Source organism: Choristoneura fumiferana, chromosome 14 (genome assembly GCF_025370935.1).
Source record: "Choristoneura fumiferana chromosome 14, NRCan_CFum_1, whole genome shotgun sequence".
In the NCBI taxonomy this organism is placed as follows: domain Eukaryota; kingdom Metazoa; phylum Arthropoda; class Insecta; order Lepidoptera; family Tortricidae; genus Choristoneura; species Choristoneura fumiferana.
In genome coordinates this window covers 8,715,966-8,743,883 of record NC_133485.1, presented here as the reverse complement: position 1 = coordinate 8,743,883, position 27,918 = coordinate 8,715,966, and the positions used below count along the sequence as shown (strand labels likewise).

The 27,918-nt window shown below is 46.6% G+C and overlaps 2 protein-coding genes across 4 annotated transcripts; one reads left to right on the top strand and one right to left on the bottom strand.

Annotated features, from left to right (window-relative positions):
- Positions 1 to 37: 37 nt before the first annotated feature.
- Secp43 (tRNA Selenocysteine associated protein) lies at positions 38 to 8,456 on the top strand. Of its 3 annotated transcripts, XM_074097599.1 has the most exons (7): positions 38 to 186; positions 1,303 to 1,434; positions 2,300 to 2,528; positions 4,958 to 5,175; positions 6,055 to 6,132; positions 6,935 to 7,115; positions 8,285 to 8,456. In XM_074097599.1, the coding sequence occupies exons 1-7, from the start codon at positions 154 to 156 to the stop codon at positions 8,407 to 8,409; spliced, it is 996 nt and encodes a 331-aa protein (XP_073953700.1). In that variant the 5' UTR covers positions 38 to 153; the 3' UTR covers positions 8,410 to 8,456. The 3 variants fall into 3 exon arrangements, with proteins under 3 accessions (XP_073953700.1, XP_073953702.1, XP_073953701.1); XM_074097601.1 differs by lacking the exon at positions 6,055 to 6,132 and having other exon boundaries at positions 7,007 to 7,115; XM_074097600.1 differs by lacking the exon at positions 6,055 to 6,132.
- Positions 8,457 to 9,490: 1,034 nt separating this feature from the next.
- Bdp1 (transcription factor TFIIIB component B'' homolog Bdp1) lies at positions 9,491 to 27,188 on the bottom strand. The gene is made up of 9 exons (XM_074097581.1): positions 26,357 to 27,188; positions 24,731 to 24,969; positions 24,115 to 24,245; positions 22,538 to 22,636; positions 20,923 to 21,045; positions 20,337 to 20,508; positions 19,420 to 19,641; positions 18,650 to 18,860; positions 9,491 to 13,225 (listed from the first exon to the last, which is right to left on the bottom strand). Exons 1-9 carry the CDS (start codon positions 26,928 to 26,930, stop codon positions 12,627 to 12,629), a joined length of 2,370 nt encoding a protein of 789 aa, XP_073953682.1. The 5' UTR covers positions 26,931 to 27,188; the 3' UTR covers positions 9,491 to 12,626.
- Positions 27,189 to 27,918: the final 730 nt, after the last annotated feature.

Below are 27,918 nucleotides of genomic sequence, written 5' to 3'. Positions count from 1 at the left end.
TTGGCAATACTGGTAAATAGTGTCATGTTCCTGTCAGTCAACTGTCACCCGTCCATCGTATCAAGCGTGATAACGTGTTGAACTGAGCTGAAAACAATAACACAATTACGTATAATATTTTCTTCATATTTAAAGACTCAGTTCACAATAAACATGTCGATGCAGTGCCAGTTATGGATGGGCAGTGTAAGCATTTAAATTTTGTTCTCAACTCAAAGTACTCGATTCATACATGATTGACTAGTGCAGTGAAAATGTAGTTTTATTTTGTCTGCAACAGGAAGATATTTCATATGTATTGGTTGCCAACGTACCTGAACCTGATACTAACCCCAATACATGTAGTCTTCTAGCTGGTTCTTTGATTCTTTCACGCACTTGTTACATGGACGCCAACCATGCCTGATGTATTTATTTTATATCTATAATAAATACTAGGGATTCGTTTTATATTCGGTATTCGGCAGATTTATCGAATATTCGTATTCGGCTAAATGACCGAATGTTCGGCAAATTGGTACTCAAAATGTTTACTGTATTGAGCAATGTGTGAGTTAAGTGTTAAATGTGTTATTTTTATGAGGTACCACTGTACGTAAGCCTCACTAGGCTTTATAAAGCCCCACTAAAACATAAATGTTTTTGTTGACACAGTAGGTTTATTTCCTGTTGAAAATACAACACAAATGTTTTTAAATATTGAATGAGAACCAGTGGTAGTACTACATTAAATATAAGCTTGTGGTAGCGCAGCTGTCAAAAGTAAAAAATAAAAGAAGTCTGTTAGAATCTATATCACTATGCATAAAGCAAATATGTATCTCTCCCCTTGTTTTAATTAGTTTATAATAAAAAGTATAACTACAGTGATAATATTTTATTAAAAGAAAACCTGCACCCCAATAGTAAATAAAATAATATTTCCAATAACAACAGATAAAAAAGATGATTATTATTAATAAAAATCTAAATATTAGTAAGATTTTTATAATAAAAAAATATGTAAATATAATCAATCAGGTCTTTATTGTGAGAAATTAAGAAAGTTTTTTGTTTTAATCAAGAGATATTAAATTGATTAAATTACAACATTTAAAAAATTATAAATTCATCATATTTCTAGTTTCTACTTAGGAATCAATTATGCCGAATATTCATATTTGGTGAAACCCATGTTCGGCCCATCTCTTATAAATACACAATAGGTACTTTTAACATTATATTAGATGTTAGACTGGAATAACTCAAACCAATTCTCATTTGCTTAAAAATGTACACTTACTTATTCTTTTTCACTTTCAGCTGGAGCCCAACATGACAGAGAGTTTTATTGTAGCTGCATTCCACAGGATGGGCCAGCGCCCTCTGACAGTGAAAGTCATGAGAAATAAGTTCACAGGGGAGCCAGCAGGCTATGCTTTTGTTCATTTTCAGGTATGGGTAATTTCTGTATTTTACTTACTCTGTAAGTTGAGACTTGATATTTCTAAATGTGCTAATATCATATTTCAATACCTTATCATTCATCATAATATATTCACGAAAAATGGGAATATTTGTTGTCCCTTCACTTCTTTCTAGTCTTAATTGTCCTATACAATATAATTCAAAAAATTAAGCAGATACAAAAAGAAAAATTGTCTAAAAATTTGTCATTAATGCTTGTGTAACTAAGCATTTCATCATTATCTGAAATGTAGGCAGTTCCACTAAATCTGAACTTTGTTAGGTGGTTGGGGCCGAGTACTGCCTTTTCGCAATGTAACGTTTGGCAACCTGTTTCATTTCGCAAGTTTTCCTTTCGCAAACTCTAAAACTGTAAATATTTTAGGATTTATTTCAGGGCCATTGTGTAGAAGTAGAACTCTTTAGGTTAGGTTAGGTTAGTTTTATAAAAATCCTGAAATATTTACAGTTTCAGTAATATTAAACAGTTGGGAAATGAAAAGTGGCAAAATAAAACAGTTTGCCAAACGTTATTCGCTGAAACATTAGTAAACCGGTTGGGACTCTAGTGTTTCAGTCAACATTTCCTGTGTTACGAAAATCAACTAAAAATTGCAATCACCATCACCATAATAGCATTGCAATTGGTTTTAGTTCATGGCCATTATCCTTAGATTTTTGTTACCCATGGAAAAGGGAGGATAAAACACTTCAGAGCCCCATATCTTTTGGAACTCTTGTGCTGAATGTCTCTTGTTGAATGTATTAGGCAACAATACAGTGATGTGAACTGTATTTTTTACCTGACTGCGAAGAAGGAGGGTTATTTAACAAAGAATAACTTCTATTTCAGACTGATGAAGAAGCTATTGATGCCATGCACAAACTGAATGGTAAACCCATTCCAGGCACATTCCCTGTTGTGCGTTTTAGACTGAACACTGCGTCTCGGGAAGCCAGAGCCAATATGCAGTCAGAAAGAGAGTTCTCAGTGTGGGTTGGTGATCTTAGCTCAGATGTTGATGACTACTCGCTTTACAGGATTTTTGCCACTAAGTACAATTCTATTAAAACAGCAAAAGGTAATTTTACAAGTTTTTTTTTCTAATTTATGTAGAGATAAAATTGTATTGTAATAGGCATCTTCTTCTTAAGTCTGAATTCGAGACGCACTCCAATGACATATAGTATGAGTCATCAACCTTCTAACCATGGGCATACCCAGCTTCTGGCCTAGGGAGGTGCAAGTCAGATTTTTAGGTGAGATCACCCGCGCTTGTTTTGTCATACGGAGCAAGTTCATACATATTTTCTGCGAGTGTGAGTAAAAAATTTATTTATTCATTTATTTTAATTTTCCAAACTAACAAATATCATTACATTATGTACGTACCCAAAATACATGAACTCGCCCTAATCACTAATCAAAAATGTAAACGAGGCGTAATATATTGCAGAACATACAATGTCAAGGGGGGGCAGCCGCCCCCCTTTGCCCCCCCCACTCCCTGGGTATGCCCATGCTTCTACAGTCATCAGTGGTGATGGTTTAATTGTCAATGTAAAACCTTGTTTGTTCTAAAAGCTTCATTCAAGTATGTACTTGGGCTTTGTATCCAACAGAGATATGTGAAGAAGCAGAGTGGTATGCAAGGAAAGCCACAAATAGGCAAGCAGTGCTGAGCATGGCTAGCAAAATGAAGTAATCCTATTGCTGAAGCTTTTACTCTCACAATGCACTCTTACCTTGTATTGTACAGTATCGATTCTAGTGCTTGATCAAGGTAGAGGAGATTGTTTACACCAGTATTTTTCAACTTTTTTCATGACAGGACTCCTTTAGTATGAAGAAATATCTCGCGACGACCCCCCTACCTATTGTTTGTTTTTTCATGTATTTTATTTTGTGACAAATGTATATTATATTATATACTGAGCAGCAAAAAATCTGGCCCTCAAATCTATGCAGTAATAGGTAATTTTGTATGTAGAGTGGGCCAAATTTTGTGCCGCTGAGTGTATTATTAGTTAATATTTTCTTAATAAATATATTTAAACTTATTTGGGTCGCGATCCACAGGTTGAAAGTCTACACCATTTCCGAGTGTCTGTAAAGCCGCCATCTTAATTTTTTTTTTCTCTGGAAACTGAAAAAGGGTGCTGCTTGCTTGCCATCTTGCATTGCATTTGGCGTGGAGAGTAAGACAGCCGGTGAAATTACTGGCACGTGAGGTATCCCATCTTAGGCCTCTAGGTTGGCAACGCGTCTGCAATACCCCTGGTGTTGCAGATGTTTATGGGCGGTGGTGATCTCTTACCATCAGGAGACCCACTTACTCGTTTTCCATACAGTTGAATAAAAAAAAACTGGTGCCTAGAGCGACCGCTCCTCTTGCTGTACCCCAGGGCTGGCGCTGCTTGCACAGCCCTGGTTGATGTGCAGCATAGGATTTTATTAATGTATTAACACAGAAATTTGAGTTAAGTGTACGAGGGTTGCCTTTTAAGTTGTGTCGTTTGGAAAAACTAAAGACAATTTAAGAGTTAAATGGTATTTATTGTTTTTCAAAGTAATCACCGTGACATGTATACACTTTTTCATTTGATCGAACCAGTTTTCGAAACATTTATTCCAGTCCGAAATCAGGGTCTCTAAAATGGCCGTTTTGTATGCCTCAACCGCTTCTTCAGGACGCCTGCCTGACTACCGTTGACCACGAAGTCGTTGCTTGATTTTTGGATCCAGAATTTTGACGTTTTTCTGTTTTAAAAACGCAATTGTCTGCCGCGCGGTGTGCGAGCTCGCATCATCGTGGTGCAGTACTATACGACGCGACGTCTTGGGTTATTTTTTCGGAACTCGCCGATAACTTCAGGAAAACAAACAGTGGTATACCTACCAGTCAGCATTCATTGTTTTACGGTCTTCGAGCACGATGGTGGCAACGAGGCCATTTATCGCTACAAACGTGGCGACCATTTTTTTCGAAGTGCTCCATGAGCGTATTACCTACTTTGGTAGGTTTTGGCTCATCTTGGAACACCCAAACAGTCGACTGCTGTTTAGAATCCGGATCGTAGGCATATATCCAAGATTCGTCACCACTGATAATGTCATAAACGTGTTTAGAGTCTCCTCGCTTGAATTGCCGCAGAGTTTTGCGACACCATCTAACGCGAGCCATTTTTTGATCTTCACCAAGTCTTCACTAAGTAAATGTGGTATCCTAGCGTGAGATCAATTTTTTTACGCCTGAGTGATCATGCAAAATATTTTGAACACTGGTCCCTGAAATGCTTAATGAAGCTTGTATCTCACGGTATGTCGCATGGAGATCTTCGACGATCAGTTGCCGTACAGCATCAATGTTCTCCTGGGTTCCGAAACCGAAGCTCCAATTTAACGCCGAAACTCACCGAAACCGAATATTCAGTCGGACTTCACTTAAAATCACAAGTTTAGGTAAAAGTAAAAATTGTAAGCACAGCTTATTCTAGTATTTTATTTCAGTGATACTGGACAGTTCAGGCTACACGAAAGGGTATGGCTTCGTAAGATTTGGTAATGAGGAAGAACAACGGAACGCATTATACGCCATGAACGGCTATACAGGGCTTGGTACAAAACCTTTAAAAATTTGCACAGCGGTGCCAAAACCCAAGAGTGCTATTCCGACTCAGAACCAATCTGCTCCTAATTCGTCGGCGGCGGCGTACAACAGTGGGACGGTATGGTTTAAACAATTATTTAACCTTTTGACTGCCTTTGTAACTAGTGTTATTTCAAACACCTCTGTGATACTGATAAATAAGTAACATATCCCGAATTGATGAATTTTCCTTTCAAAAATAACAGATCTGAAAAGAAATTATTAATTGTTAATGTACATGAATTGTTAATGTACAAGATTTAACAAAACTAGAGTTTCATTTAGCGGTCAAAAGGTTAAAATAAGGCTTTAACTGCTTAGCGATTATTTTTATTAAAAAATAAATGTTTTTTAAATTGCAAGAATGTGAATGAGCTTGGTCTTTGCTGTTGCATACTTACAATGCTATTTCGAAATAGCTCAAAGAATTTAGCAGAGTTCTAATGCCGCATTAAAGCTTGCTACAAAGGCTTGCTTCAATAATGCATCTTGCATTCATCCTTTACCAGTATAGAACATTGAAAAAATATAATCGTTTATTAAACAGCATTCTTATCCCCATTAGGATGAAACAAAGTATAGGCCAGCTTCTGTAGAATTTGAAATAAAAAATTAAATAAATGATCATGTGGTTGTAAAAATAATAATAAAATCATTCAGCCACAAATTGGTTCTTTAAGTTACTTCATTGGATTTGTTCACTTACTTCGCAGCTTAATGATTTATAGGTTACTTGTTTCAGTCAGTTTTATCCTGTAATTAAATTAAACAGCAGCAGAACAGAAATATGGAATCTCCTTCCTCTAAATATCACAAGACCCTTTTGGCCCATAGTTTTGTATTTTCATAGTCCCATTTGTTAGTACTAGTTTTACAAACCATGAAGAAAAGGAACTTCTACTATAGTTAAGTGAGTCATATTGGAATGAAATTGGTCCCGTTTCAATGAACCCCACAGGTCGATGTAACTACCCTCACGGTGCAGGCTCAGTCATACGCTCTCCGATCAGAGTCTGAGCTTGACTACACTTCCTCTGTGAGGCGCTTAGCGTAACTGTTTGCATTTTTATTTCATTAATTAGATGTATGTATCATTTAGTCAATAGACGTGGTTTATGCTTTATAGCTCCTTAAGATAATATGTATCATCATTTCTATATCTTGTTTTTTGACTGAGACAGGCTAAGACTAAAATAAACAACCGTTTTCTATTAATTTACCAGGTGTGTACAATTAGAAGCAGAAGTAGATGAGCAGTTGTGGTGCTCAAAATGATCTAAACACTTATTACCTTGGCAATAGAGTCGTGTATGGATCATTTTTAGCACCCTGACCGCTTATCCACTTCTGCAGCTGACTGTATCATGATTCGACTGCGAGAAGTTACGTTTAAAGCAACATATTTGTATGACGTTTTGTGGTGTGACGCGTTAGTATCAGTTTGATATATTTATTACTGGCGGTTGCCCGCAAGAATTCTTTTATCGCTATCGGAACTACGCAATATTCCGGTATAAAAAGTAGGTATCCTATAATATGTTAATCCAAGTTATGAACTGTGTACCAAATTTCGTACAAATTTATCAAGTTGTTATTGTGTGATTAAGTAACAAACATACAAACAAACGTCACAAACTTTTGGAAGGTAATCGTTAGCCAGTCTCAGTCACATCAAATAGAATCGTATTTACAACATCAGCTACCTCGCTCTTAAGGCATCCTAACATAACTGTTCCGTTTGCGGCTTTATCTGCAGTACGCTAAAATTAGCATAGCTTGCATCATGGCAGATAGTTCGACGAAAGCCGAGTGATATTGACGCACAGTTATGATTATAGGAGTACAACCAATATTATGATCCGTCAGCCTATTGGCAGAATTACTCAGCGTGGTCTGGATACTATGGGCAGGGCGAACAGGCGGCGGCAGTGGTCCCGACGACTCCTGTTGCCGAGGTGGCCGCTCAGACCGCCGCCGCCGCTGCGGCGAAGACTCAAAGCGACGAATTGGCGCTTGTCGGTGAGACACAAACACTGCTACTTACAATTTTATTTCGAATTAACCATTGTAGTTGTCTTTTTATTTTTCCTGTGTTCCGGTTTTTCAGTGTTAGAAGTCTTTTTACCAGGCACCAGTTTAAAATATTCATGCAATGCGTTTAACAAATATTAGCTCTATCACAAAACAGATAGGTACAGAAATCAATCTACATACAAAGAGCGTTTGTGGCTCTATCGTGTGATTAACATTATCCCCATCCCTTTTCTAAAAAAAACGTGATAGTCTGATAGTAGCCTAGTGGTTTAAACCGGGCTCATATCTCTTGAATTTTTTCGTGAAGAAAAACATCGCAAGGATCCTGCACATATATGTGAAGCAGTTCAATTGTGCCTGTACGAAAATGTGCTCATCAGCTGAACATTTACATATAAACTGGACTAACAGTCACTGATTTTTATGGAAGCGTTTTAGTTGCTCCGGGACACCATGTATAGTGCAATTGAATTTACCACGGTAAGCTAAGAGACACGAAAATCTTTTTCATCACACTTGCTCGTAAACAGTGTCGTAGTTAACATTCAGGATACCTTGGTTGCAACCCCCCAAATAAAACCCTCGACCTTAATGTGCTTCTAATGAAACCCGTGGTCGGTAAATGAGTCATTGCCCGTACTAATTTTCATGCCATGAAGCCCAAGGTCGGTAAATGAGTTTGTTACTGCATGGTGTGCTGCTGCTCCGTGCGCGCGCTGCACACGCACGCCATGCACATGCTGCGGACGGGCAGCTCGGCGGGGAGCTGGCGCTGCCAAGAGCGCAATCAGCGGTATCGGCAATTTTTGATAAAATATTAGTTTTTCTTTTACAAATATACAATTTTACTCGCAAATGTGATGAAAAATATTGTATGTCGCACGGGCGGTACTAGAATTACGAACATCGACTCATTAAAGCCCTGTCTTCGACTTCGGGCTTCTAATAGACTCTCGTTCGTAATTCCTTATTTACCGCCCTTAAGACACAATGTACTATTATTTCATTGAGCAAACGTTTCTTCTAATAAAAAAATAACACGTGTTCCATTATGGGTATAGCGAAGCGAGTTCATCGCAGTTGTGAAAACTGTTACACAGGCGTCTTTTGCATTTTGACGTACCTATCACTTTAATATTTTCAAATGTTTACAGAACACAAGAAATGTATAGACATAGACGAGATGAACCAAGAGTTTTTGCAGCCGGAACTGTCCTTGTGGGACGGCCTGGAATCTTCGCAGTGGTTCCCCAACGAAATCGTCGAAATACACTGTTAGAATAGTATGTAAAAGAATTTAAATTTATTATAGACTGGCTAAGTGAATGATGTTGCGTTTTATTTTACTGCATCACTGCGAGTGCGGCGCCTACCTCAAACAAATCATAGTTTCATTTGTAGATATTATAGAACACTTGGTCTAGATAAAGTATTCCTAGTATTAAATATTATCGAACTCCAGAAAATTATACTTTGTGATTTTTGTATTTTATTTTACGGCTTTCCCGTTAAAAATATTTTACTTCAATACATTATCTTACTAGAACATATTGGAATAAAAAAAAACGAAATAAATGATGTGAACTGTTAATATTAAAGGAAATTTTTATTCTCATCATTTATATAATTTTGTACACCAATTAAATTATTTCAATACAAATAAAGTTTAGCAAAACTAGTACTGCAGATAATTCGAAAATATACATCAATCTACAATATACAAAAATACTACAATCACATCAAAAATACTGACTGCACAGCAAAATAATTAGAGCGTGCGTAGATGATACTCATTCTCATAGCAAAATAACTTTTATTGTCAATTTGGCACCTGAAAATTAGGTACGACGACAAGCGGAGCCAGGAGGAGCGTTAGGTACAATGAGGGCTATTGTTTTTTGTCTCACTAGATGGCGCACTGTTGCGTGAGGTTTTTAAGTATGGTTTTGAAAGTCTGTTATTACGGGCGTGGAAACAAAGTTTAGATTAAAATCATATTTAATACACCTTAAAACCGTACCATATAAATATCGAGCATGCCACAGTGTTGCATAGTCCCCGTTTTGTTCGGAAAAAAAGGGATGACAAAGGTTTCCGAAAGACAAAACTATCTCAAAACACAGACATTCATTGCCCCGGAACGCATATTTGCCATAATTAATTACAGATATTGCAAAATATTCACAAAATTATTCTAATTCTAAATAAACCCGCGTAGCTCACCCAAAAACCATAAACATTTCGGAGACCTCACGCTACACTAGCGCCTCTAGCGGCGAATTCTTTCGCGATAGCCCTCATTGCGACCACAACGCGCGAGCCGAGTGAGCGAAACGAGCGCCGCCGCGGTAGCGGCCGACGAAGCGCCAGAACCTAATTTATTTGAAATGCTGTTTCATTTATGTAAACTGCTGTGCGTTATATGAAAATAGAAGCTAGATTTAAATAAAAAAGAGTTACAAGGTATGATGTGCGTTAGTCATTATTAGCTGTGCAATAATAAAAATGCTTTACTTTAAGATAAATAGCGGTACGCCACGAATATAAGTTGCGGTTTATTACATAATATTTTGAGAGAAGTATTTTGCTGTGCAATCAGTAATTTAAATGTGAATTCGGTTTTTTTTTTGGATAAAAAAGGACTTTTTGATGTGCGTTTAAATACTACCCAATATTAAGTGGTATTTATTTCATGCGAATGCTTATCAAAGTTATCAATTGTTGGGAACACTTGGAATCGCTAAGGTACGGCACGTAAGTGTATTAATTTCCAAATGACAGTGGCGCATGCCAATCAGCGCTTATGCATGCCAGCTCTGTGCCTCCCGCGCATCGCTCAATCTTTTTTGTACAGACAAAGAAACTGAGTCGTGTAACAGGGTGGCATGTTCCCTCCAGACCCACCGTACCCCTCCTGGCCATACCCCTGGTCATACGGTGGGTCTTTTAAAGTTAAAAGATACCACTGATCACTGTCTGTTGACATCCCAAACATTTGCCAAAGAAATCATAGTTAAATTGATTATGAAAAGGTTCCACCCTGGTACGCGATTCAGTTTCCTCTACTGTACAGGGTCACTATCACCGCTAGATTTACGTGCCGCGGGCTGTATCGCATTGTCTAACGGCTCGGCCACGATTACGGGCGATGAGCTTTTTCTCTGTTCATTGCGTGAGTTGCCAGGTATTAATATGCGATGTTCGCCTCGCCCGCGCAATGAACACAGAAAACTCGCGTGTATTGTGGCCACCCAGGCGGGGTTATTACGAGATTTGAAAATCATAGTTCGTATCGTACCGTCCCTCACTCTCGTATTAAATAATATTAGCGTCAGAGGGACGGCAAGATACCTACGAAGTTTGAATTTTGCACTTCGCAGTATAGGGCCTGGCCGTAAAGGTTGCTATCAGACAGTAAGAAAATAAAACTAGAATATTTGTAAAATACGTGTACTTAAAACGATACATAACATGTAAAAATCCTTACATCATGGACGTTGGATCCATATAAATAACAGTTAAAACTAAGAGCGAGTGGGCAGTGAGGTATGCCGGTTATTGTGCATTCGGCAAATCAACAAAACCCACCCTTATTAACGCGGACAAATGTGGGAATGAAAACAAATAAAAAATAGGTAATTCATTTTTAAGACAAGCTTTTTTATTGGCGCTTAATCGGCATATTTTACTGTTCACTAGCACTATCGCCGAGATTAATAAAATTATAAGCGCAGTGATAATTATTGCTTTTTCAATTTCATATACTTTATAGCAAGTCAATTACCTACATAAAGATTGGCAAATTCAAACGGGGCACGAAAGGCAATTTTAATCGTTAGGTACCTAGTACCAAACGAAAATAGTCTTAGGCCGCTTGTAGACGTCCGTTGTTTCACCGGACTACGGACCGTTTTTTTAATGCCGGACTTGCGGTGTTGTATGGCTAAGTCGCCGGACGAGTGCCCGGTGCATGTACACACATTAATTGTAAGCCATACAAAACCACAAGTCCGGCAAAAAAAACGGTCCGCTGTCCGGTGAGAACAACGGACGCCTACAAACGGACTCAAGTTTCGGTCTCTTAATCATATCATAACAGATATTTTCTGTTCAGTGATAATAACGCGCAACACTGCTATAAACGGCTTCAACGTGTCAGACTTGCTCTTATTTTTATGTCGATATAAGTAAAAAAAAATATATATAGTCCACGAAAATAATAAATAATCCTAAAGGAAAAAGGAAAGGAAAAGATACCTCAGTACTAGAAAAGCCAGAAATCGAAACTTACTTCCCCATTAAATTAATATGGAAAAGCAACCTTTTTTTAACAATAGGTAACATTAATCCATGGTTAAACCTAATCGACAACATCTCATTTTAGAAACACTTCAAAATGTATATGCGATTCGAAAGCATGTTGCTTTCTGAAAACTACACTATATTTATATTAGTAGTAGTAAGTAGTATGTGTTATTCCAGACGTCCAGCTATCTACGTACCAAATTTCATCCAAATGCGTCCAGCCGTTTTAGCGTGAAGGAGTAACAAACATACACACACACGCACAGGTTTTGCAGGTGGTAGGACCATGTGCAAGGTCCGCCCGGATTGCTACCACCATCTTGTTCGCTAATCCTGCCGTGAAGCAGCAGTGCTTGCACTGTTGTGTTTCGGCGTGGAGAGTAAGACAGCCGGTGAAATTACTGGCACTTTAGGTATCCCATCTTAGGCCTCTAGGTTGGCAACGCATCTGCAATACCCCCGGTGTTGCAGATGTTTATGGGCGGTGGTGATCTCTTACCCACATGCTCGTTTTCCATCCAGTCGAATAAAAAAAAACACAAACTTTCGCATTTATAATATAAGCAGATTAATTTATAATAAATTAAATACAAGCCCTGGTTAAAAAAGTAAACTATCAACGTATTAGCCTTTTCAAACAAAGTACAGAGAACCAAATAAAATGAAAGGCTCAAAAAAATGAAATGTTGTCAATTGTTGGGAATGAGACTGGCCACAAAGAGGAAAATTTCTAATTTGAATTTCGAACGGCACTGCTCTTTGATGGCTTTGTCCTCTTTTGTGGTATAATCCAGGGGTTTTTTTCTCATCCTCTGCGACAAGGATATAAGGCTGCGCATTCACTAGAGCTGTGTGTGAGGGAAAAACCACCAATAATAGGATTAAATTACATAATTGTTTTAGCCTCACGAAGCACCGTTTTCATATTGGTTTATTTGGTGAATTCATGTCCCGTTTAAAATTACCACCGAATTTTCCAAAATATCAAATAGTAACGATAATTCAGCAATAATACATATTATTTAGTTCGGTAACTGTAGTATAGTAAAGTATTGTTTCTAAACTGATTACATTCAATTGACAGGTATACATATTAAAAACAATAATGATGTGATGAGATGAGATGATGATGTGAGAGATGAAATTATTTAAAAACACGGCAACCAAAGCATAAAAACAACTAATACAAAATTAAAGCTGCGTTATTGTATACGAACTGAGTCTCTGTCTTTTAGTGTGGGTTGGATTAACCTGTATAACACTAGGGGTGGTTGCTCCGGCAGTCCGGCTGTCTACACTACCAACACTAGTCGGCGACAACAACTGGGGCGACGAATCTGTAGACACAGTACCACGAGGCGTTCCTTTTTTCATATAACCCACTACAGAATTGAGTAGTGTCGGTGGTAACGCTACAGGGGTTAATTGTCCGGCGCCGCGTGAAATATAGGTCTGTAGCATTTTCTTTGTTGGTGATTTGGGGTCGTTCACCGTTAGCACTACGAGTGATCCGGCTTCGATGTTTGGAGGGACCTGTGGGTTTGTAGTTTTAGGTTGTTGGACGTCAGATAAACCGGGTGGTTTGGCGTTATTGATGAGAGTTAGCGTGGCGTAGTGGCTCGGTGTGGTTGAGGTGGTTGGCGGCTCGGGAGCGGTTTGCTTGAGTTTTTTTCGCGGTTTGGTGTCTAGTGCCCTCTGGATGAACTCGTCTGCGGTGACCGGGTCGCGCGGGGTAGTTTCGTGCAAGGTTTCAGGAAGTGCATTAGTCTCCAAAGCTTTCGCTCCTCTACCTGCAAACGGAAAATTCGAGGTTAACCTTCGACTGTATGCAGATAGCAAAGGCATGTGTAAAAAGATGAAAGTCCAATATTGACGTAGTAAGTTCACCCATTTACAACATACCTAATACATTACAAATGTATTTTTTTTGTTGTAAAAATAAGACCGGTTTGTTTGCCCGCTCGCGCTCGGCCTCCGCGCTGCGCGCCTCTGCCCGCCCCACTTACTCTGCCTCAGCCGCATGTGTTGCGCGGCTCGCGCGCGCTCTCGTTGAGCGCGGCGCGCGGCGGCCAGCAGCTCGCGCTCGGCCTCCGCGCTGCGCGCCTCTGCCCGCCCCACTTACTCTGCCTCAGCCGCATGTGTTGCGCGGCTCGCGCGCGCTCTCGTTGAGCGCGGCGCGCGGCGGCCAGCAGCTCGCGCTCGGCCTCCGCGCGGCGCGCCTCTGCCCGCCCCTTACTCTGCCTCAGCCGCATGTGTTGCGCGGCTCGCGCGCGCTCTCGTTGAGCGCGGCGCGCGGCGGCCAGCAGCTCGCGCTCGGCCTCCGCGCGGCGCGCCTCTGCCCGCCCCACTTACTCTGCCTCAGCCGCATGTGTTGCGCGGCTCGCGCGCGCTCTCGTTGAGCGCGGCGCGCGGCGGCCAGCAGCTCGCGCTCGGCCTCCGCGCGGCGCGCCTCTGCCCGCCCCACTTACTCTGCCTCAGCCGCATGTGTTGCGCGGCTCGCGCGCGCTTCTCGTTGAGCGCGGCGCGCGGCGGCCAGCAGCTCGCGCTCGGCCTCCGCGCTGCGCGCCTCTGCCCGCCCCACTTACTCTGCCTCAGCCGCATGTGTTGCGCGGCGCGCCTCTGCCCGCCCCACTTACTCTGCCTCAGCCGCATGTGTTGCGCGGCTCGCGCGCGCTCTCGTTGAGCGCGGCGCGCGGCGGCCAGCAGCTCGCGCTCGGCCTCCGCGCGGCGCGCCTCTGCCCGCCCCACTTACTCTGCCTCAGCCGCATGTGTTGCGCGGCTCGCGCGCGCTCTCGTTGAGCGCGGCGCGCGGCGGCCAGCAGCTCGCGCTCGGCCTCCGCGCGGCGCGCCTCTGCCCGCCCCACTTACTCTGCCTCAGCCGCATGTGTTGCGCGGCTCGCGCGCGCTCTCGTTGAGCGCGGCGCGCGGCGGCCAGCAGCTCGCGCTCGGCCTCCGCGCTGCGCGCCTCTGCCCGCCCCACTTACTCTGCCTCAGCCGCATGTGTTGCGCGGCTCGCGCGCGCTCTCGTTGAGCGCGGCGCGCGGCGGCCAGCAGCTCGCGCTCGGCCTCCGCGCTGCGCGCCTCTGCCCGCCCCACTTACTCTGCCTCAGCCGCATGTGTTGCGCGGCTCGCGCGCGCTCTCGTTGAGCGCGGCGCGCCGGCCAGCAGCTCACTTACTCTGCCTCAGCCGCATGTGTTGCGCGGCTCGCGCGCGCTCTCGTTGAGCGCGGCGCGCGGCGGCCAGCAGCTCGCGCTCGGCCTCCGCGCGGCGCGCCTCTGCCCGCCCCACTTACTCTGCCTCAGCCGCATGTGTTGCGCGGCTCGCGCGCGCTCTCGTTGAGCGCGGCGCGCGGCGGCCAGCAGCTCGCGCTCGGCCTCCGCGCGGCGCGCCTCTGCCCGCCCCACTTACTCTGCCTCAGCCGCATGTGTTGCGCGGCTCGCGCGCGCTCTCGTTGAGCGCGGCGCGCGGCGGCCAGCAGCTCGCGCTCGGCCTCCGCGCTGCGCGCCTCTGCCCGCCCCACTTACTCTGCCTCAGCCGCATGTGTTGCGCGGCTCGCGCGCGCTCTCGTTGAGCGCGGCGCGCGGCGGCCAGCAGCTCGCGCTCGGCCTCCGCGCGGCGCGCCTCTGCCCGTCCCACTTACTCTGCCTCAGCCGCATGTGTTGCGCGGCTCGCGCGCGCTCTCGTTGAGCGCGGCGCGCGGCGGCCAGCAGCTCGCGCTCGGCCTCCGCGGCGCGCCTCTGCCCGCCCCACTTACTCTGCCTCAGCCGCATGTGTTGCGCGGCTCGCGCGCGCTCTCGTTGAGCGCGGCGCGCGGCGGCCAGCAGCTCGCGCTCGGCCTCCGCGCGGCGCGCCTCTGCCCGCCCCACTTACTCTGCCTCAGCCGCATGTGTTGCGCGGCGCGCCTCTGCCCGCCCCACTTACTCTGCCTCAGCCGCATGTGTTGCGCGGCTCGCGCGCGCTCTCGTTGAGCGCGGCGCGCGGCGGCCAGCAGCTCGCGCTCGGCCTCCGCGCTGCGCGCCTCTGCCCGCCCCACTTACTCTGCCTCAGCCGCATGTGTTGCGCGGCGCGCCTCTGCCCGCCCCACTTACTCTGCCTCAGCCGCATGTGTTGCGCGGCTCGCGCGCGCTCTCGTTGAGCGCGGCGCGCGGCGGCCAGCAGCTCGCGCTCGGCCTCCGCGCTGCGCGCCTCTGCCCGCCCCACTTACTCTGCCTCAGCCTCATGTGTTGCGCGGCTCGCGCGCGCTCTCGTTGAGCGCGGCGCGCGGCGGCCAGCAGCTCGCGCTCGGCCTCCGCGCGGCGCGCCTCTGCCCGCCCCACTTACTCTGCCTCAGCCGCATGTGTTGCGCGGCTCGCGCGCGCTCTCGTTGAGCGCGCGCGCGCGCTCTGCCCGCCCCACTTACTCTGCCTCAGCCGCATGTGTTGCGCGGCTCGCGCGCGCTCTCGTTGAGCGCGGCGCGCGGCGGCCAGCAGCTCGCGCTCGGCCTCCGCGCGGCGCGCCTCTGCCCGCCCCACTTACTCTGCCTCAGCCGCATGTGTTGCGCGGCTCGCGCGCGCTCTCGTTGAGCGCGGCGCGCGGCGGCCAGCAGCTCGCGCTCGGCCTCCGCGCGGCGCGCCTCTGCCCGCCCCACTTACTCTGCCTCAGCCGCATGTGTTGCGCGGCTCGCGCGCGCTCTCGTTGAGCGCGGCGCGCGGCGGCCAGCAGCTCGCGCTCGGCCTCCGCGCGGCGCGCCTCTGCCCGCCCCACTTACTCTGCCTCAGCCGCATGTGTTGCGCGGCTCGCGCGCGCTCTCGTTGAGCGCGGCGCGCGGCGGCCAGCAGCTCGCGCTCGGCCTCCGCGCGCGCGCCTCTGCCCGCCCCACTTACTCTGCCTCAGCCGCATGTGTTGCGCGGCTCGCGCGCGCTCTCGTTGAGCGCGGCGCGCGGCGGCCAGCAGCTCGCGCTCGGCCTCCGCGCGGCGCGCCTCTGCCCGCCCCACTTACTCTGCCTCAGCCGCATGTGTTGCGCGGCTCGCGCGCGCTCTCGTTGAGCGCGGCGCGCGGCGGCCAGCAGCTCGCGCTCGGCCTCCGCGCTGCGCGCCTCTGCCCGCCCCACTTACTCTGCCTCAGCCGCATGTGTTGCGCGGCTCGCGCGCGCTCTCGTTGAGCGCGGCGCGCGGCGGCCAGCAGCTCGCGCTCGGCCTCCGCGCGGCGCGCCTCTGCCCGCCCCACTTACTCTGCCTCAGCCGCATGTGTTGCGCGGCGCGCCTCTGCCCGCCCCACTTACTCTGCCTCAGCCGCATGTGTTGCGCGGCTCGCGCGCGCTCTCGTTGAGCGCGGCGCGCGGCGGCCAGCAGCTCGCGCTCGGCCTCCGCGCTGCGCGCCTCTGCCCGCCCCACTTACTCTGCCTCAGCCGCATGTGTTGCGCGGCTCGCGCGCGCTCTCGTTGAGCGCGGCGCGCGGCGGCCAGCAGCTCGCGCTCGGCCTCCGCGCGGCGCGCCTCTGCCCGCCCCACTTACTCTGCCTCAGCCGCATGTGTTGCGCGGCTCGCGCGCGCTCTCGTTGAGCGCGGCGCGCGGCGGCCAGCAGCTCGCGCTCGGCCTCCGCGCGGCGCGCCTCTGCCCGCCCCACTTACTCTGCCTCAGCCGCATGTGTTGCGCGGCTCGCGCGCGCTCTCGTTGAGCGCGGCGCGCGGCGGCCAGCAGCTCGCGCTCGGCCTCCGCGCGGCGCGCCTCTGCCCGCCCCACTTACTCTGCCTCAGCCGCATGTGTTGCGCGGCTCGCGCGCGCTCTCGTTGAGCGCGCGCGCGCGGCGGCCAGCGCGCGCGCCTCTGCCCGCCCCACTTACTCTGCCTCAGCCGCATGTGTTGCGCGGCTCGCGCGCGCTCTCGTTGAGCGCGGCGCGCGGCGGCCAGCAGCTCGCGCTCGGCCTCCGCGCGGCGCGCCTCTGCCCGCCCCACTTACTCTGCCTCAGCCGCATGTGTTGCGCGGCTCGCGCGCGCTCTCGTTGAGCGCGGCGCGCGGCGGCCAGCAGCTCGCGCTCGGCCTCCGCGCGGCGCGCCTCTGCCCGCCCCACTTACTCTGCCTCAGCCGCATGTGTTGCGCGGCTCGCGCGCGCTCTCGTTGAGCGCGGCGCGCGGCGGCCAGCAGCTCGCGCTCGGCCTCCGCGCGGCGCGCCTCTGCCCGCCCCACTTACTCTGCCTCAGCCGCATGTGTTGCGCGGCTCGCGCGCGCTCTCGTTGAGCGCGGCGCGCGGCGGCCAGCAGCTCGCGCTCGGCCTCCGCGCTGCGCGCCTCTGCCCGCCCCACTTACTCTGCCTCAGCCGCATGTGTTGCGCGGCTCGCGCGCGCTCTCGTTGAGCGCGGCGCGCGGCGGCCAGCAGCTCGCGCTCGGCCTCCGCGCGGCGCGCCTCTGCCCGCCCCACTTACTCTGCCTCAGCCGCATGTGTTGCGCGGCTCGCGCGCGCTCTCGTTGAGCGCGGCGCGCGGCGGCCAGCAGCTCGCGCTCGGCCTCCGCGCGGCGCGCCTCTGCCCGCCCCACTTACTCTGCCTCAGCCGCATGTGTTGCGCGGCTCGCGCGCGCTCTCGTTGAGCGCGGCGCGCGGCGGCCAGCAGCTCGCGCTCGGCCTCCGCGCGGCGCGCCTCTGCCCGCCCCACTTACTCTGCCTCAGCCGCATGTGTTGCGCGGCTCGCGCGCGCTCTCGTTGAGCGCGGCGCGCGGCGGCCAGCAGCTCGCGCTCGGCCTCCGCGCTGCGCGCCTCTGCCCGCCCCACTTACTCTGCCTCAGCCGCATGTGTTGCGCGGCTCGCGCGCGCTCTCGTTGAGCGCGGCGCGCGGCGGCCAGCAGCTCGCGCTCGGCCTCCGCGCGGCGCGCCTCTGCCCGCCCCACTTACTCTGCCTCAGCCGCATGTGTTGCGCGGCTCGCGCGCGCTCTCGTTGAGCGCGGCGCGCGGCGGCCAGCAGCTCGCGCTCGGCCTCCGCGCGGCGCGCCTCTGCCCGCCCCACTTACTCTGCCTCAGCCGCATGTGTTGCGCGGCTCGCGCGCGCTCTCGTTGAGCGCGGCGCGCGGCGGCCAGCAGCTCGCGCTCGGCCTCCGCGCTGCGCGCCTCTGCCCGCCCCACTTACTCTGCCTCAGCCGCATGTGTTGCGCGGCTCGCGCGCGCTCTCGTTGAGCGCGGCGCGCGGCGGCCAGCAGCTCGCGCTCGGCCTCCGCGCGGCGCGCCTCTGCCCGCCCCACTTACTCTGCCTCAGCCGCATGTGTTGCGCGGCTCGCGCGCGCTCTCGTTGAGCGCGGCGCGCGGCGGCCAGCAGCTCGCGCTCGGCCTCCGCGCGGCGCGCCGCCGCCTCGCGCTCGCGCGCGAACACGTCTTGCAACCCCGCGGCGTCCCACGCTGTCTGCGACCGCAACGCCTTGTCTACTTGGATGCCGTTTAGTTTCTCTTCTTTTTTGAACTGAAACGACCGCAAATAACAATCAGTGAGTATCCCTTAGAAAGATTTGGCTAAAGTATAAACAGTGTCAGAAGTAGTTGAAGCGTTCAAGACCCCTTTTTTCAGGAACGGTACGTTTAGTGGTACTGGTACCTCAACATCAATTTAAAATTAATATCAAATATCCCTTAGAGCTTGAAAAATGAGTTTCAGTAACGTGTATTTTCATACAAAAATTTTGGAAATTAAAACCTATACTATAAGTATACCTCCCGTTTAACTCAGTTTGAGCATAAATCTACTCAAGCTAAGTCAAGCCAAAGCAGCTGGTCTAAGTAGCAAGTGGTCTAAAAAGTTCCACGAATGTCTATCAAGCTCCTATTCCGCGTGGCTGAGCCACTTCGCACCTTGACGCAACTCTAACCTACCTAACTGATGTTTTTTAAGTTTCCACCACAAACAAATTGGAATTTTAGACCACTAGCTACTTATAACAGCTGCTTTTTAGACGAAATAATACTAATGGCTTGATCGTCGCCGAAGCCGTCAACAGTGTCTATAATTCTAATTCTATTATTACCTTGAGCTTAAGGTCCTTTCGTGTCCGGTCAGGGAACAGCGGCGCCATGAGCGTGAAGTCAGTGCCGACGGCGGCGAGCGCGCGGTAGAACCGCACGGTCTCCGCCTCGCTCCAATCGGCCGTGCGCGCCGAGCGCGAGTAACGCCCGCCGCCGCCGCCCCACGCGCCCTCGCGGACCACCGACGAAGACAGCTTGCGATTGCTGTCCGTTTGTTTTATTACCTGAAATAGTATGTTTATTTTATCTATCATCTCAAAGTCAAAGGGCCGTAACATTTTTCTGTACCTCCCTCCCCCTTCCTGAACGTTACGTAACACCCATATGACCATTTGTTTAATTTTTTTAGCTTTTCCTTAGCCGTTTTCCGAATTAAGTTAGCATTTTTTGGCGCAGTCACACTAGCAACTCAGCATGAGAGCATTTTATACGCCAAGAACTGATGATGCGAATTTCCCATTTTTGAGGACATTATAGTATGTAGGTACTTGTTACAAAAAAACTGTGACGTAACGCGTTGTTTGAACCCCCTTCCCGCCCTTGTAACGCATCGTAACATTTTACAAGACCCCTCTTTCCCCAAATTGCGTTACGTAATATTTGAACGCTCCCTTACCGTTCGGAATAAACTTTGTTGCGAAGAATCCGGCAAGAAAGTCAACGAGGTATATATTTTTATCTATAATCATATCAATGACACCTGCGATATATTTCAACTCAGTTGCATGCGTTTGTAGAATTAGCTTTAGTTATATTATAAGCTCGTTAACCAAATAGGTAATTATCGATATTATAATAATTGTTTCGGCCACACCACTACCGCATGCCTCACTCAAGATGAACATCAACTCGCGCGCCTATTGTACACTCAAGCCCGAGGTGCACAGATATTTCCCACGTTTATCCATAAATTCCTCACCAAGCTCTGTTCGTCCAGCATGATCTCTCCGTTAGGGCCGAGTTTGATCTGCGGCACGGGTGCCGACTCCGCAGGAGGGTCGTCGACCTCTTCTTCTTCCACCGGCGCCTTTTTTCTTTCCTCTTCGTCCTTCAGTGTTGCCTCTTTGGCTTTCAGCTCATCCTGGTCGGGGCTGCAATTGACGACAGGCTGAATTTACAACTCACAAGTCGCAAGTATTGTATGCAGATCCTAAAATAAATGCAGTCAGAACGTCCACCAAGTAAGAGCATTGCAATCTGTAAGCGTCAGAACCCTTGTCAATGGACATATTTGATGTTTAGAAAATACCAAAATTCATTATTTTTTTGCTACTATTTGATACTCAACTTGAAATAATTAGAACCTCCATTGACAATGAAAAATGAGTAAAAAAAGTGGCCAGACATTCCGCATCAGCATGTCTGGACCACTTTTTTATATAGTTCGAGACACTTTATCTGTGTAAATATTTACTTTTTAGTACCCTAACATATAGTTTATGTGCTTAGTTACACTTGAAATTTGCGATGAGCTTTTCGGTGAAGAGAAACATAGTGATACTTACACAATGGGATTGGTGGTGGGATTGTAGAATATCAGGTCGTACATGGTGAGAGCGTCCTTCTTGACGGGGTCCCAACGCCGGCGCATCGCGGTTAGCCGCCGACTCATATCTTGACGGCGACACCTGAAGATGCAAGCTACGTTTGTATCCTTAGACAAATTGTCATTCATAGACAAACACGGCCATGATACAGTTGACGTTGAAGGGGTTTTAAAAGGTTAAAGGCTGCAATGCAAGGTATTTATTGTAAGTGCCCGAAATAGATGGTTTTATTGTTATTATTGGTACGGATTTCCGATCACGGGGCCCATGGACCATTTGAAAGGCATTCATGGGGCCGAAGCCAACATGAAGAAGAGGCCTTTGGACCATCCCACTAATATTATAAATGCGGAAGTTTGTAAGTATGTTTGTTTGTTACTGCATCACGTCTAAACCGCTCAACCGATTTAAATGAAATTCAATGTACAGATAGTTTGAGTCTCGGGGAAGGTCATAGGATAGTTTTGTTTCGGAAAATTGGATAGTTCCCGAGGGATAGCGATAACCGAATCCTACGCGGATGGAGTCGCGGGTAACGGCTAGTATCATATATAAAGATAATCCTCCTTCGGGCAGTCGGGTAAAAAGTGAGATGGGGTCCATGGAGGTCTATTCCCTAACAGACCAAGAGGATGTACTAGGTAATTATTATATTTATTACTAAAAGAATTGTAGTATATCAGCGACCCTAGCGCTACCTACTTATCAACATATTGCTATCAAAGTTTCTAAAGTTGTAGTACATAACTTCGAACACTCTTCGGGCTTAGGCCCCCAGGCACAACATTTGCCTAGAGAATCTCTGTTGTCGAATGGGGAATGGATGATAAGTTTAGAAACGCTTAAAACTTTTTTTATCGATGGGAATAACCTTTCTAAATAACAGAAAAAAATATCAGATTTTTAAGTAGCATCGATTAATTAAAAAAAAATGAAAGAATTTTCTTTACCGACAAATTACGATAGTCCGGTCGGTTACGGGTTGTTCCATAGCCCAGAACAAAAAACTTTAAAAAAAGAATTTATGTGTCTTTTACTCGGTTCGTTTTGACAGGTGACACTCTTTACCGACCCTATCGAAAATACAAACTGAAATATAGATGTACAGAAAAACCAGAAAAATAAGACCAGCGCTGGGAATTGAACCCAGGCTCTCGGCATTCCGTGCCGCGTGCTATACCGCTATACCACCGCTGGACAACGGTACAGACACGAATTTCTCCTATGCACCACATATCTCAGCCTGCCGAGGACCTGGGTTCGATTCCCAGCGCTGGTCTTATTTTTCTGGTTTTTCTGTGCATCTATATTTCAGTTTGTATTTTCGATATGGGTTTTACGGGATGATCGTAAAAGTAACAAAAATTTGGAATTGAAATAAAAAGTACAAAAAGATTCCAAAAACTAATCTAATCTTGTTTAAAACTAACCCTGTTTTTCATGTAAACACCCATAGAAGCTCATGTCAGTTTCTATGGGCGTTACATCAGTTCCTATTTACGCGGATGACTCGCTTGCTCGTTTGCCTCCCTCTCATAATAATAATAAAAAAAAACTGAAACGTGTAACTAACTTGGTGACATGTCGTTCCTTGAGCGGCGATGCGGGCGGCGGCACCGTGACCTGGCTCACACCTGAGCACACAGAGTCGTTCCGTATGCGGGTCACCTCCCTATTACAATAGATTAAATATAGACAAAAGAATGTTATAAATCATGAGTAGTTTTGTCGTTTGTCTGAATAGTATTTGCTGTGACGCAATGATATATTTATTATAGGCGTACTAGCCCATGCCTGCGGTTTCGGTGCTCTTTTTGTAAGTTTTTATTTTATGTTTGTATGGTATAAAAATTTGCAAACAATTTTTCGGACACTTCTTGGTATCCGATTGAGATGCAATTTAGCATAGGGTACTTATGTAAATCCAGTGACATTAAGGTTGCCTGGAAGGGATCGCTCTTAATCGATAAGGCCGCCTATTGCTCACCTTGTATTTTTTTCTCTGTGTATCTGTTTTCTGTATCGCTTACTATGTCTGGTGTACAATAAAGAGTCTGTATTGTATTGTATAATCTGGCAGAATCGTCTCTGCAGGATGGAACTCTTCAACATTGATGGCATGCATTGACTTGAAATTTGGTATGGAAATGAATTTGAAAAAAAAGCAGTTGTCTCTTCCGGAATACAGTGTAATTTTGCTGTCACAATGAAATTCCTCTTTACACAGTGATCAAAGCTTTTAATTGTATTTGAACACACACATTCTATCTCAAGATTTTCAAGTACCATTACAGTCAGTAAACTATTCCACACTCCACATAAGCAGTTAACGATAAGTACGATAACCAAACAATAATCTGAAACATCCAATGTAACCAAGAATCTAGACTAGTAGGTAATGTAATAAAATCGTAAAAGGAAATGATTCTCAATTCGGCAGTTTTAATAGATTAGACTGGACTACAATATAAACAAAACTTAATCTGAGTAATGAACTGCAATTTTTTTTTTAAGGAAGTGATTATTTTATGATCAGTGGATCATAATAATATAACAAGCAATCTTCGCACAGATATTTGTAAAAATAACTACTTATTTGATTAATGTGTTATGAATCAAATACTTTGCAAGTTTTATTGATACTGTGAGTTTCGACGATAACTTTCTACTAATTGTGATAATAATGAAATAAATAATCGACAAAAGGTTTACTAATCGACGAAACATTTAAGTTACGTACCTAACCTAATAAAATTATTCCAAATGTACTCTGCTAAACGAAACATTACGCTAATTGTCTGCGAAATGAAAATCGGGGAAATGATAGTTTCCGCATTTATTTACATACATTACCAAATTGCCCCTCCATTCTTGGTCCGTCTGGCTGGCTCCCACCATCCCACCAAGTGGTTGTGTAAGCCCACCTCTGTAGTTGCAGTCTTTTCCTCAATGTCGGCCACGCGTGTTCTTAAGAGGGACTTGGAGGGAGAGGGGACTTACCTTAGTTTTCTACTTATAAGCGATTCCGCTATATTTAGGCGGTTTTCAATATTTTCTTTCTACTTTTTTGGTAAAAAAAATATTACACCCGCGGAATCAAGTTATGGAATCGCCCCTATAGAGGCACACTATATATAGTGTTATGTATACCTGTTAGGCAAAGAATGCATAGTGCTGTGTGAAGTGTGTGAGTCGTGCCGCTGCCGTGGCGGTACCGACGTGGGCGCACCGCCGGTCAGCAGCGCGCGCCGACTCTCGTCCTCCGACTCGCTGGCACTGCCCTGAGACGTAACAAACACAAGCTTAACACAGAACTAAGAACAAAAGGAAAGGTATATTTTGCGAGGCCCTAATGATGGCGTACCACACAATAGATTACGGATTATTAAATCAGCAAAAAAAAAAACAGGTATCAAGCTTGTTATAGGAAATGAGGGGATCCCAAATTTCTTGATACCTTAATAATTATTAGAGACACAACATACAAGTATGTTTAAATAGATGGCTCAAAGAACATCACCCTACTAATCCCGCTAATATTACAAATGCGAAAGTTTGTCTGTTTATTTTGTTTTGTTACCCTTTCAAGTCTAAATCTCTGAACCAATTTAGATGAAATTCAGTATACAGATAGATTGAGGCCCGGGGAATGGCATAGAATAGTTTTATGCTGGAAAATGACATAGTTCCCGCGGGATAGCGATAAACGCGGACGGAGTCACGGTTTACAGTTAGTAATTACAAAATATTCAGTTTATGGGTTTACCTGAACACTGTTTCTTCTGTGGGGAGCAAGTCTTGGCGCTGGCCGTAACTTGGGGCGCACTTTACTCGGAGAAGGCAATGGAATGATGGGGTCAAACAACACTGGCGCATTTTCTGATATGATCTCACTTTTTAATAAGTCTAAAGGTTTTGGTATGTTCCGTGTTGGCTGCAATGGGACTATACCATCCATGCCAGTTTCATCGGTAATGCTTTCTGGAATGCTGGGTGGGTTGTAATCTGCGTCAAAAACAAAAACATTTTGAGTAAAAAAAAAAACATGTACATGCATTAATATCTACCACAGCGGAGTGTGCAAAAATATCTGACCATCCTACTGGCCTTATAAATGTTATCAGATATTTATTCATGCTTTGTTGTATCAGCTATTGCTTGACTGCGCAAATAGTACATTACTGTAGAGGCTGGGAAGTGGGGGGTTGCCGGCCAAGCAGATATAGACCAAGAGAGGATAGGGATGTGAGGCCAGCAACCCCAGGTTCCGGCAGAGGCTTGTATAGTGCTTTTCTCAAACATTACATGAAATATTGACGTTGTGTTACAAATAATAGGCCGAGAAGTATCGCGCTGCAGGCGCTGTGGCTCAGCTGCGTGCGCGCGGTCACTCTAGCGCCCTGCAAAGAGATTTCATTCAACCTTGCAGGCCGTTGGCCGGCAATGCGACCGTCTTTTGTTTCAACGCGCGCTCTGCGACACGCACGCGGCCCACGCCCAGCAACACCACAGCACGCACAGCAGCACCGCCAGCAGCCAGCGCGACACACGCGTACACAACACCGCGACCAGACTAGCGTCCCGCCAGCTTCATTTCTTGTTTTTTTTTTTTTTTATTTTATTTCATGTAATGTTTGAGAAAAGCACTATACAAGCCTCAGCCGAAACCTGGGGTTGCCGGCCTCACATCCCTATCCTCTCTTGGTCTAAATCTGCTTGGCCGGCAACCCCTACTTCTCGGCCTCTACAGTAATGTACTATTACAATGCACATGCTCGGAAAGTGCCTCTTGACGTGGGTCAATATATCCATAGAAAATTAGTGATTCCTGCATGCATCCTCAAGTGTGCAGAAAAGTTCTGACCTACGCTATAGGTTAAGCACAATGGTTAACCTATTGATGGACTTTTTTAGTTTTATCTTGTATTATTATTAAATCATACACCAATTGAAAATCAGGGATTCATCACTCATCAGTATGAGTGCCCTATGCACTTATAATTTTTCAAGTGGGTAAAAATAAATGGAGGGTGATTATTCAAGCATTTCAACCATCTCATTTTTCTGGTCACTTCTGTAAAAATCGCCGAATATTCTGATAGTTTTTTAGTTATCTGGTAGAAACTCAGGAACTGTAACAAATAATCATAAAACATCAAAATCTACAGCCAATTCGTAAAAAATGTGACCAGATAAATGAGGCGGTTGAAACACTAATAAACACTCTGGAAGGACACATATTTTTTTCAATAACAAACTACTACCTTCAATAACAACCTACTTAAATAGAAAGGTAGAAGATTTTCTAAAAGAAAAATTTCTTGCTCTATTCAATATGCCAATTTATGCACAAAAATGTAGGTAAAAGTATTTAGAATAATAAATATGTTACCTTCTAGTGATGATAAAGTAAGTCTTCTTTCTGAGGAATTTGCTGGGATTACAGGTTGCTCCACACATGGAGTGTCAGTCTTAGCTTTATCTGCAACATATGGGCTAGTTTTGCTGCTATTCGGAGATTCAAGTCTCTCAATACCTTCCGTAGAAACTGGCAGAGTTTTGGAGAGTGGAGAGAGCCCTATAGGGGAAGGCACAGCCTTTCGCGCTGGGTTGTAGCATTGTAGAGGGGAAACAAATGGATTCGTGGCTGGTCTTGGTACTGAAGTGATTACAGGCACTTTTTCGCTGCGTTTTGGAGTTCTTACAACCGAGGGTAGGTTTTTAGGTGAGGGCGAAAGTACATCTGCAGTCAAAGGAACATCACTAGGTCTTGTTTCTTGCAGCGGCTGTATCGGCGATGCGGTTTTATTGACGGGTGATTTAATTTTAAAAATCTCATCCTGCAATGTTGTTGGCCGTGGTGTTTCAGGACTCTTTAGTTTTTCTTCTTTTAATTGGCCTTCTGTATTTTTCCGCCTTACGGGCAGTGATGCTACGGCTTTTATTCTAGCTCTCCGTGTAGACATCGTGTATCCAAACTACTTATTTGAGTAGTTTGGAGTGTTTGAATACGCAACTTATAACGAAGTTCAATAGTTACACACGTCTCACGAAAATTGTTATTTAATGAAACAGATAGGAACGGAAATCTGAATTTAATCGAGTCGTAAAATACTTCATTGTGTTAAGCTTAACAATATCGAATGATTCGCCTCGCACTGCTGCACTGACTGCATTTCGCTCGCAGACGAAATTCACTAAATTAAATTAATTGACATGCTGCTTTTGACGGGGACCAGTAATGCTCGACCCTATACTGCTCAGCCATCACTGTACGACCTGATAATACGAACTCATTTTGGATTAGAATTATCAAGTCGTACAATATTAGGTCGTGCATTATTAGGGGGTCCAAATTTTTGCTCGGCCTGTTAATACTCGACCTGTTATTGTACGTCGTTATAATCGGAATCCAATCGAATCGAATAACCATAGATTTGTGTTAGGTTGTGTTAGGTCCAATTGTGACCACAATGCGCGAGCCGAGCGAGCGTAGCGAGCGTGCCGCGGCAGCGGCCGGTGAAGCGCCAGGACCAAATTAAGTTATTTTCTACTAAATTTATTAATATTCGGTGTACACGAAAAACTTGATCAATCGTGCGAATCGATTTCTTGCTGTCAAAAGTGTGCTCCGATTATTAGGTCGTACAAAATCAGGTTGTCCAATAGCACCTTGAACATTATCGGTACAGGGTGATAAAGCTCGACCCGTGTTCCAAGTGACATGTGATTGAATTATCAGGTCGTACAAAATCGGTCGAGCATTGTCCAGGTCGTACAATAACTACACCCCTTTTGACAATTCGGGTGGGTACGCTATTTACCGGACGTACGATACGTGTACAATACCGACATGGAAATACCGACGTGATATTTTGTGACAAGCCCATTTGCTCGTTTTCCATCCAGTCAAATAAAAAAAAAAAAAATAGAAACTCTTGTCAGTTTGACACC